Below are 12,020 nucleotides of genomic sequence, written 5' to 3'. Positions count from 1 at the left end.
AACTCAGGTCCTTCTGACTCCAAGGCTGGTGTTCTATCCACTGCACCACCTAGCTGCCCTTGCCACTGGACTCTAATGACTCTGGAGGAGAGAGTGAGGCTAATGACTTTGTATAGCTCTGCCTCACTTAAATACAATTTACCTGCTTGTCAAGACATCATCCTGATGTTATTGGTCCTCTTTGAGAATGAAGGACAAATAACAAGTTCTTCACTGCCAATTATCTGCTAGACTTCATCATTTGGGTGTCCCATTGTCATTTCAAACAACATATAAACAACAGAAATTAGTATCTTCTTCACTTAATTCTGAGATTCCTCCAAACTTACCCATTTCTGTCAAAGACGCTACTATCCTTCTTGTCATTCAGACTTATAAGCTCAGATTCATCTTTGAATAGTCCCCTCCACTCATGGCCCATAGGCAATCAGTTGCTAAGTCTTGTGAATTCTAACTTTACAACATTCTTACATCTAACTTCTCTCCATTCACAATGCTACTATCCTAGTCTCTAGTCTCCTAACTGGTGTCCCTACTTCCAGTCTCTACCCTTTCCAATCTATTCTCTATACACCTAGTAAAATAACCTTTCTAAAGCACATGTCTGATCATGACAAGCCCCTACTAAACCTTTTTTTTTTTTTTTTTTTTTTTTTATTTAGGCAATTGGGGTTAAGTGACTTGCCCAGGGTCACACAGCTAGTAAGTGTTAAGTGTCTGAGGCCGGATTTGAACTCAGGTCCTCCTGAATCCAGGGCCGGTGCTTTATCCACTGTGCCACCTAGCTGCCCCTACCTACTAAACCTTTTAGTGGCTTCCTATAGCTTCTAGGAAAAATGCAAATCCATCAGCCCGGCATTTAATATCAGCCACAATCTTGATTCCCACCCATCTTTACAGACTTAGTACCTATTGTTTCCCTCATGTACTTAGTCTTCTAGCCAACTTGGTCTAGGAGCTGTTCCTGAAACTTGGCATTCTATCCTGTCTCTCTGTGACTTCACATAGGCTAGCTCCACATGCCTTCAACACACTCCTTCTTCATCTTAGTCTCTTAGGGGTCTCCAAATCAGGGACCATGCATCCTCAAGGGTCTTTGGAATGACCTCTGTGGGGTAGGAATCTGGGTCATATCTTATCCTTTCCATGATAACCAAGAATGGGTCATCTCTAACAGAACATTTACATATTATTCCTCAAACACTCCTCTAGTCTGCCCTTTCCCACTGCTGTACGTGTTTCCAACACCTCCTTTTGTGCAAACCTGTTTTAACCTAACTATTATCCAGGTACTCTTTGTAGCTACATGTATGGAATTGGCAAAATCCTCTCCTTTCCTAGTTTACCCATTCTTCATTTCCTATATCATCTTGTACCAGGTATCCCTTGGCTGGGCATCTCATCTTGTTTTTTGTTTTTTGTTTGTTTTTTTAGTGAGGCAATTGGGGTTAAGTGACTTGCCCAGGGTCACACAGCTAGTAAGTGTTAAGTGTCTGAGGCTGGATTTGAACTCAGGTACTCCTGACTCCAGGGCTGGTGCTCTATCCACTGTACTACCTAGCTGCCCCTAGGCATCTCATCTTAATGGTGAGATAAATCACAAGACTGAGCAAGCATAGTGTGTATTGAAAAGTCTCAATTATCTTTCCCATCAAACTTGTTCATCATTGACTCGTATTTTTGTCAAGATAATACCATTATCCTTTTAGTCACCCCGATTTGAAACTTTGATGTCATTCTCAGCCCCACATATTCACCCACATATCCAATCAGTTGCCAGCTTTATAGTTTCTTCTCCAAAATGTAGTAGGTACTTAATCCTTATTGATTGATCATTGGTTAAATTGATGGAACCACAGATAAGTTTTGGTATTTGATTCACATGCTTCACATTACTTATTTTTAATCCCTACAAACCTAGGTGAACCTCTACACTCATGAAATATTAGCCATAGGAAGAATAAGGTTTATATATTTGAATATGAGATATACCACAAAAACATTTGTAGATTCCTATACTCAAATATTGGGGAGAAAATGGAAAAAAACTCACGATGAAGTACTTGGCAGGTGCTATCAAAACAGAGCAAAAACCCCCCTCCAAAAACCTTCCCCTCCCTCCATTATGAATGCCAACATTATTGCTACAAAGAGGTTCACTGATTATCTTTATTTCTGAAAAAATACTTGAGTGTTGCTAGATTTAATGTTAAGAATTTTTTCCAAAAAGAAAAATGTCCCAAATTTGTTAATCTTGTTTTTTTTGGTGATGACAAATTGCTATCAGTAGTATGATACCTAGCATATATATATACACACACACACACATATATATATATATAAATGTTCTCAAACTGTCCCTTTAAGGTAGAGTTAACATTAAATTAAAAAAATATTTTTACATCACCTTTATTTCCTCATACATACCCTCCCTGGTCCAGAGAACCATTTCCATAACAAAGGATAAAAGAGAAAAAAAGTACAACAAAACCAACCAATTTATCAGTCAAGTCTGACAGTATATGCAGTACTTGGCATTCATAGTCACACTCCTCTGCAAAGGAAGGAACATTTTGTTTTCTTTGAAGCTAAACTTTGTTATAATCACACCATGTTCAGTTTCAGTTTTGTTATTGTTCTTTCCATTTACATTGTTGTGGTCATTCTGTTTCCTGGTTCTGCTTACTTCACTTTGTTTTAGTTCATATAAACCTCCTCATGGCTCCCTGTGGTCTCTACTAGTATAATAATAGTCAGTCCATCATTCCACCATCTATTTAGCCATTCCCCAAATAATGACCATCTACTTTTTTTTTCCAACTCTTTTCTACTGCAAAAAGTGCTGCTGTAAATATTTTGGTGTATATTGGACCTTCCTATCTTTGACCTCTTTGGGATATATGCCTAACTATATGGTCTCTGCATCAAAGGATATGAACACTTTAGTCATTATTTTAACATAATTCCCAATTCCTTTTAGCATGGTTGGATGAATTCACAGTGCCACTAGCTAGCTGAGCAAGATCGTCTTTCTATAATCTTTCCAACACCAACTATTCTCATGTTTGTCATTTTGATTGGTGTGAGGTGAAATCTCAGAGTTGTTTTGCTTTGTGTTTCTCTTATTTTGAATGATTTGGAGCAGTCTCACATATAGTTAATAGTTTACAATTCTTTTGAGAACTGTTGTTTCATATCCTTTGACCACATCCATTGAGTACTGGCTTTTGGTCTTATATATTTGTGTTAGTTCTCTATATATCTTTATATATCAGACAAATGTGATATTTTAACAATGAATAAGAAAGCAACTGCTTTTTTGAAAGGAACCCATGTTAGGAAAAGAACATTTTGAAAATGGGTGTTTAGAAATATTTCTATTGTTATGTGATTTTGTTGCCCAAAATGATGTGTGTTACCTATAAAGTCTACCTGTACACTTAAAAAACTCAGAAATGGAATTTTCTAGTCCGTTTTTCTTCCAAATGAAGATTTTCAGTGATTTCTGAACCAATTCATTGAAAATACAAATAAGATTTCCAATTAGTTTGCAAGAATGACTGATTGACATTGGAGAAGATGGAAGTTTTCTGGCCAAATTTCAACAACAATCTTTTGTATAACTGATGAAATAGATTGAAAAATGACTACCATGATTTAGTAAGTGAAGCCAACCACACTTTTTTTTCCTATTTGGAATGAAGTCTCTTTTTCAGGTATGACAGTAATTAAAATAAAATATTAAAATAAACTGGAATTTAAAAACCATTAACATGTATATAATTTACAGATATTCATATACATACATATATAGGGGGTATGTGCTCTAGAATATGATGCAAGAACAGCAATGCACAATCAAAGAAAGTTTGCAGAACACTATCTTAAAAATCTTAGCTTCCTTCAAGGCTCAGTTTGGGTGCCACTTCCTCCATGAAACCTTTCCTCACCCTCCCAGTTTATAATCTCCCTCCTCATATCACTTTTTATTCATTTGTATTTTACATGTCATATGTCTCTCTCTCCCAGTAGGATGTAAACTCCTTATCTCAGGGATTCTTTTTTTTTTTCTTTGAATCTGTAGCACTTAGCACTGGGTCTTGCTCAGAGTAGGAGCTTACTGAGTGTTTGTTGAGCAACTAATTAATTGAGTTTGGGGTTGGGGGAGGCTAGTGGAGAAAAGGGGAGGACGAGAGAAGCCATATCCCCAGCTCAAAGCTAAACTCAAGCCCATTGAGGATAAGGGAGTATATTAGGGGATTCCAGCCCAAAGAGACCCATGTTCTTTGCTGGGAAGCAGTGGAGCCAAGAGTTTGGAGCCAGGTACCCTTCCTCCACCTACCTAAAAAGGGGCCCTGGACCCTTATTTGTAGGAGAACCACAAGGCACCAAGAACAACTTCACGGATGGACATCTCTGCAGCTCATCTTAAGCACGACCATTCATAGCCCCCTGTATTAGCATTTCAGAGTGTGTCCATGTCCATGAGGATTTAGCAGAGCAGAACCAACTTGGCCTGGTTTGTTCTCCAGGATACCTTGCTTACTTAGTCCGGTAGAGTATCCACACCATGTCCTTCTTAAGAGAGAAAGGAGCATTGGGAAGGGAATAGGAACAGAGTGGGGGACAAGCAAGAGGTCAGAGGCTCCTTTGAACCTAGTTTTTTCTTTTAAATCAAAAAAAGGCAGAGCAATCAAACAAAAACAATTTGGGAATAAGGAGGGTGCCCAAAGGAATGGGATACATCAGACATGGAGGAAGGAGGACAATGGTGTGGGATTAGGCAAGGTGCGAGGTCAGTGCATAATTCTGTACGCTTCCTCCAGGAAGATGGAGTGCTTTGTGGCGAAGTCCCTGATGGCCTGTGTGGGGTCGTGCTTGAGTTCTTCCAAAGCTCAAAGAGAGGAAAGCCCAGTGAGAATTCTCCTGCCTTTGCCTCTATGCAGGGACCACCCAAGCCATTCCCATGATCCTGGGCCCTAGATCTATAGTCTATTGCTCCCTGGGACAAAGGGTGGGGTTGGGGTGCAGTTGGCATTCAAATAGAGAAAGAGTCCCACCTCCTTCTTCCCCCAAAGTCCAACTGATCTCTCTCTCTCTCTCTCTCTCTCTCTCTCTCTCTCTCTCTCTCTCTCTCTCTCTCTCTTTCTCTCTCTCTCTCTCTATGCCTCCCCTCCACCCCTCTATTTTAGGCAAGGCAGTAGCTCAGCCTTTGGGCCATTGGTAGGCTGAAGCAGGGTCAAAGGACAGGAGGGAGAGGGAAAGGGAATCTAGTTATCCTTTAATAATTGGGGTTAGTCCTTAATCCAATCACAGAATGTTAGAGCTGGAAGAGGTCATCAGGATCATTCATATCACTATTGAGCTTTAGGCTCTTACACTGTAGTTTCCTTACAAGCCAAGGAGGTAGCCAGTTCAAGTGTTCCTTTTCCCATTTTACAGATTAGGCACACAGGAAATGGTTAACAAATACTTGTTGAACTGAGTTATACAGATATAGTTCATCTTTCTATGGTACTTTAAAGGTTTTTAAAGTGTCTCCTCCTTCATGACCATCTTGTGAGGTGGTCAATGCATAATTACTCTATTTTATGGATGAGAAAACTAAGACTTAAAGAGATAAAATGACTAACCAATAGTCACACAGCTGAGTAGGTATGGGAGCCAAGATTTGAACCCAGGTGTCTCAACTTCAAATTCAGAACATTAAGAACCTGAAGGGACCTTAGAACATAGAATGTCAGAACATAAAATATTTGAACTATTGGGGACCTTAGCATATAGGATGTTATAACATAGAAAAGTAGAGATGGAAGAGACCCTAGAACTTAGAAAGTTAGAACACAGAATGTTTGAGCTGGCAGGGACCTTAGAACATAGGATGTTAGGACATAGAACTCTAAAGATAAAAGAGACCTGAGAACTTAGAAAGTTAGAACACAAAATGTTCTAGTTGGCAAGGATGTTAGAACATAGAACACTAGAGATAGATGAAATCTTAGAACTTAGAAAGTTAGAACACAGAATGACTGAGATGTCAGGGACCTGAGAATATAGGATATTAGAACATAGAACACTAGAGATGGAAGAGACCTTAGAACTTAAGACTGTTAGAACATAGAATACAGAACGTTAGAACTGGAAGGAACTGAAGAACACAGAATAAAGAATGCTAAAGCCAGCAGCTTCCTTAGCAGTCATCTAGTTCAACTCTGTCCTTTTACAATGAAGGAAATTGAGGCTTAGAGAGGAGAAACAATTTTCCCAGGGTCACTTGGAGAGATTTAGTGGCAAAGTCATGCCTAGAACTCAGGCTGAGTTTCTTTATACCTTTTTCAAGGCCCATCCACTCCTATTACCTTACCAGAACACCCCACCCTTGTGAAGTAGCTAGGGCAGGAATTATAATCTGTAGAAATAGATTAAGTGGGGGCTTCAAGAGGGGCAAGGTACTTCATCTGATGTTTGCATGTGAGTGGCAAAGCCAGGTGTCAAACCCAGGTTTTTCTGATCTTCAGAGGTATAGGCTGTGGCAAAAGAGTGAGAACAAGGTCTCCAAGGATGGCCTTGAGATCCCTTGTGTGTCTCTTTCTTGGGGCTAGCTTCTTCTGGTCCTGCCTACTATCTCTATCACCTTCCTCCTATCAGCCTTGGGGTGTGTGCCCTGTTCCTACCTTTTTTGTTCTTGGCTGCTGAGGTCAGTTTGTGGTGAAGTGAAACCTGAGAGCCAGTGTGGATCACGAGTCTAATGCTGGCCCGGATTCCTTTTCTGGGTCTCAGTTTTCTCCTCTGCAAAATGAGGGAGGCTGGATGAGGTGACCACTAAGGCCCGTCCAGCTCTGACATTCTATGTTCCACAGTTTTAGATCCCCAGGGCTAGTGGAAGGCCAGCTGCTAGAAGGAGGGAGAGGAAGATGGAATGGGATGATGATGGAGTGGGCAGTGAGGAAAGGAAGGGGCTGATCCCAATCTGGGGCTTACTGGAATAGAACAAGGCCAAGTCAACATCACTCGCTTTCTCGAAGATAGCACTGGGATAATAACAGATGGTGTAGCCTGAATGGACAAACAAACAAACAAAAGGGTTCATTGAGGCCTCACTTATAACCTGGAAGGGGATGGTGAAAATGGGTGTGAGTGATAACCATAGGTCATCTTTGGGACTCTAGCAATTCTTCTTACTCTCCCCCGAGGGTAGGGGTGAAATCAGGATATAGATGAAGCCAGGTGTGGGGGGGTGGTCAGAAGTGGGGCAGAGAGAGGGTTGTAGTAGGGTCTAGATTAGCAGTTTGGTGAGGGTTGGCACTTGAGTGGTTGGGTACTTGGTAGGTGACTTGGGTTTCAGAGACTAATTTTCTCTTTCATCTACAGCCAAAGCTTGTGTCATACTGCAAGAAAGGGAGAGTAAAGGTGAGTAGAGGAGTAAAGGAAGGGACAGAGAAGAATAAAGAAGAAGAGAGGATGGAGACATAAAAATGAAGATCAGGGAGAGAGATAAGGGAAGAGGAGAGAAATGAGACAAAGGAGGAGTGGAAGAAAGGAAAGGAAGAGGGAGTAGAGCAGAACAGAGGAGACACAAAAAAGGTGAGAGACAGGAGAGGAAAGCTGAGAGAAGGAGGTGAAGGAGAAGAGAAGAGGAGGAGGAGGAGTAAGGGAAAGGAGGAGTAAAGCAGAAGAGAGGAAATAGACAAATAAGGAGGAGGAAAATTGAAAGGGAGGAGAGAGAGGGAGGGAGAAAGAGAGAGAGAAAGAGGAGAGGAGCAGAGAGGGGAAGAGAGAAAGGAAGAGAGGAGAGAGGAGGAAAATGACAGAGAGAGATAGGAGAGAAAAGCAAGAGAAAAGAGCTGGAGAAGAGGGATAAGGGAAAAAATAAAGGAGAAAGAAGAGGGCAAAGGAGACAGGACAGAAGAAGAAAAGCTATAAGGGAGGAGAGAAGGCTCTGCATATTCCAGGTTCCCCCTCCTTACCTATAAACAAGGCTGCTGAAGTTTTGAGGTTTTGATGGGGACTGTGGAGATATCTGACTGCTTGAGAGAGGTGGATGGGAAATTCTCCATCGGTATTCTCCATCTGTGTCAGAGAGAAGATGTTGGGGAGGCCTTCATTTTATAGGTTTGGCTGCCCTTTCCCCAAGGATTATGGGTATTATATCCTAGGGGCGCTGTGTGCCCTTTGACCTTTGGGTCTCTTCTCAGGGAGGAGAGGGATGACTATGACCTGGGACCCTGGGCCTTTAGCCTGTAACCTGTCCTCTCCAGGTGTATGGTGTGTTTACTGCACATTTTCTCAATCACTTATTAATAATGCACAGGCATAATAATAGCTCTCATTGCTGTAGAGTTTAAAAATTTACAAAGCACTTTCCTTATAATAACCATGTGAGACAGATAGTGTGAGAATTACTAACTCCATTTTACAGATGTGTAAACTGAGGCTTAAGTGATGTTAAGTGAACTTGTTGATGGCCATCATACAAATAAGAAGTATCAGAAGTGGGATTCACACCTATGTCTTTTGAAATTCAGTACTCCTTTCCACTGTCTAACCCTGGACATCAGACATCAGACTTTTACTGAGCACCTACTGCTGAGAATCTAGGACTGAGAATGTCCTGTACTATAGGCTCTTTGGGAGGGAAAGGAGAAGGGAAGACCAGATTCCCTGCCTTCATGGAGCTTTGAATACTATAATACAAGGTAGAGAGGGCCAGGGACCATCCCTTGAGATCTGGGGTTCTCTGAGGGCAGGAGCTGTGTCTCTCCCCTATCCCCTCAATAATTTGGCCTCTTTTTCACTATATATATATATATATATATACACACATATACACACACATACATACATACATACATATATGTATGTGTATGTATGTATGTATATATATGCAGAGAATGAATGCAGCAATGTGTCGGGGTGGGTTTTTTTGGGGGGGGCAATGAGGGTTAAGTGACTTGCCCAGGGTCACACAAAAGTGTCAAGTGTCTGAGGCTGGATTTGAACTCAGGTCCTTCTGAATCCGGGGCTGGTGCTTTATCTACTGTGCCACCTAGCTGCCTCCAGCAATGTGTTTTTAACATTGTTTTTTTTAAATGACTGCAAATAGTGAGAGAACAATCTGAATAACCAAACTCTCTAGGGCAGGAAGTAAAGAACGTGAAAGTTGGAACATAGACCCTTAGGACACAGAATGAGGACTATTGGAGCTGGAAGAAAACAGAATGCTTGAATATAGAGCCTTGAATGTTAGGATTACAACTAGGGTGTGCTGGAATCAGCTTGTAAGGACTCCTAAGAGCTGATTGTTAAATTTTCAGTGTGAGTATTTCCACTTCCGAAATCAACTACAAATCAGGGCTTCATTGATTGTTTTGTTCATTGCCTAAATTCTAAAAAAAGATGGGAGAAAATGTTAATGTAGATTAAACTTAAAAGTATGTCTATACATTTCCCCCCTGGAGAGCTGGTTGTTAAATATTTACCAGGATATCCTTTCTAGCTGGTCAGAGGTAGAAGTTGGAAGGCTCAGTAAAGAACATACCTTGGAGGCCCAAAGAGGTCAAGTGACTGGCCTAAGGTGACACAGTAATCAAGTAGTAGAGACAGAACTTGAACCCAGGTCTTCTGGTTTGAAATCCAGAAAGTGTGTGTGTGTGTGTAACACTACAGGCTACAGAATCATAAAATTGTAGAGTTGGAAGGGACCTCAGCTATCTAAGGATAAACACTATCTGATAAAGAATTCCCACTATAATATACCTGAAACATGGTCCTCTAGCTTCTACTTGAAGTCGGGGGCGGGGGCACACATTACTTCCTACAATGTGCCATCCAGAACTGAACACAAGACTCCAGAAGTGGTTTGACCAGAGCAAAGGATAGAGGGAAGATGACATCCTTGTCTCTCGAAGCCACACATCTCTTAATCTAGCCCAAGTTCACATTACTTTCTTGTTGGTCATATCACATTCCTGGCTCACTCCAGACTTGCTACACACTAAAACATTCATATCTTTTCCCTTTAAAAATGCTTTATTGATATCTTTTTTTGCATCAGTTATCTCTGGAAAAAGATCTCCCTTCAATCCCCAGTCCCCATCAAACTTATGCTTATAACAAAGAAAATAAAAAAACCCTTCCACAAATCCTTATTATAGAAACTGCATCTGACAATGTATACAACATTCTGCCCTAGTAGTCCCCCACCTTTATGCCATAAGGCCTTAGCTATGTTACATTATCTCTTCTCTGGGCCTTTCAGCTACTCAAAGAACTAGTGAGCTTTTTATTTATTTTGTTGCTGTCTTGTGTATTTTATTCCTTTGGTTACATGCTCCATTCACTCTGTACTAGTTTATATATAAACTCCCCCCACTAGATTTCTCTGAATTCTTGCTATTTTGTCATTTCTTAGTGTACAATAATATCCATTATATTTTTAATGGGAGGATGGACCAATGAGGACTCAGTCCTCAAAGCCTACCTTATGTGCAACTGGATTCAGGGTGAACCTGCTTCCAGAAATGTGCAATGGAGGGGCCTTTGCTTCCTACTTCATAGTATGCCTATGTATCCTTTATTTCCTGTTGGCTTAGTGTATGATGATGAAAAAGCCTTTTAATTGGCTGATAGGCCTGAATTGAGTATGCCCTTTTCCTACCCAGTTTCCATCAGAGGCCTAATAAATGGAGATGGTAAAAGAGCCTGCCAAGAACAGCAATAGGTCATCAGATAAGAATCTTACCCTGAGGAGTGATTTGCTTGAGCTGGCCTAGTAGCCACTTGACCTGGCAGCTAAGCTACAGTATTCTGTAAGCAAGGGAGTAACGTTGTCCATCACCTATGCCACACCTAGACGTGAACTTGGTTGAGGGGGAGTATTTTGTAGCAAACCTTTTGAGATTGGACTCTCTCCCCTAGGGGGTAGAGGAGAGTGTGTTCCTAGTTTGAGATATTGTACTTCAGTCCTTGCTTCCTTGCTACCTTCTCAGTAAATTCCTTTGTAAAATCTGATTGATGTTAATTGGTTAAATATTGGTAAGATATTAATTGCTCATCAATATCGGGGGGAAGACAGAGTAGGTGGGAGCTCATGGACAAATAGTCTTGGAACCCTGTAGGGTGAGGTAAACCCTGCTCTGGAACTCAATCTGCTAGTCTGAGTGTAGGTTGGAAGAGTAAGCATAGTGCTTTGGCAGTGCATATTCACATAAAAGTTTCTGAAGTCATTACCCAGTTGATGGAACCCCTTTTCTTCTAGCTCTTTTCTACTGTGATTGGTGTAGCTACAAATGTGTTGGTATATATTGGATTTTTGTTTCTGTCTTTGACTTCCTTAGGGTATTCAGGGTGATGGGGTCACTGGGTCAAAAAGGATCCCTGTGGGCTGCATTTTGACTTAGTTTTAAAATGTAATGTTATCTTTGTTCGATCTGGTGGGTCCAGTAGGACCTCTTCTTTTTTTTTGGCGGGGCAATGGGGGTTAAGTGACTTGCCCAGGGTCACACAGCTAGTAAGTGTCAAGTGTCTGAGGCTGGATTTGAACTCAGGTCCTCCTGAATCCAGGGCCGGTGCTACCTAGCTGCCTCCCCCTCTCCCCTGCCCCCAGGACCTCTTCTTAATGGAGTCATATGAAACCCTTTGTAATCACTGTATTCTTTTCTAGATGTTCACTAAATATTTCTTTCATGATCCATTCTAGAATTTTTCTTAGGAATTGATGCCAAACTCATTGGGTGCTAGTTGGCTGATTCTATTCTTTCCCACTGCCTACCCCTTAAAAATGGAGACATTGGCCATTCTTCAGGCCCGTGGTACCTCTCCCATTCTCTAGAATCATTCAGTTATCACCAAGGGTGGCTCAGCAGTCCCATTTGCCCATTCTTTCAGTAGTCAAGAATGTAGGTTTTCTGGTTCAGGTGAGCTGAATTTACTAAGGGCAGCTGGGTATTCTTTTGCTATCTGCTCACTTATCTTAGTAGCAATTCTCCAGTCGTCATTTTTAGTTCATTTTCAATGCCAAA

At 41.2% G+C, this 12,020-nt stretch overlaps 1 protein-coding gene across 1 annotated transcript in view; it reads right to left on the bottom strand.

Annotated features, from left to right (window-relative positions):
* Nucleotides 1-4,796: 4,796 nt before the first annotated feature.
* The window catches only part of LOC122727413 (maestro heat-like repeat family member 5), a 96,679-nt gene continuing 89,455 nt past the window's right edge, over nucleotides 4,797-12,020 (bottom strand). Inside the window, exons 27-29 of the mRNA XM_043964954.1 lie at nucleotides 7,968-8,070; nucleotides 6,982-7,056; nucleotides 4,797-4,894 (exon numbers count right to left, since the gene is read on the bottom strand). Of these exons, the coding sequence (XP_043820889.1) occupies nucleotides 4,797-4,894; nucleotides 6,982-7,056; nucleotides 7,968-8,070 (276 nt within the window). The remainder of the gene's footprint in view (nucleotides 4,895-6,981; nucleotides 7,057-7,967; nucleotides 8,071-12,020) is intronic.

Source organism: Dromiciops gliroides, chromosome 1, assembly GCF_019393635.1.
Source record: "Dromiciops gliroides isolate mDroGli1 chromosome 1, mDroGli1.pri, whole genome shotgun sequence".
Lineage (NCBI taxonomy): Eukaryota > Metazoa > Chordata > Mammalia > Microbiotheria > Microbiotheriidae > Dromiciops > Dromiciops gliroides.
Note: the sequence above shows the minus strand (reverse complement) of the source record. Positions and strands in the feature narration are given on the sequence as shown.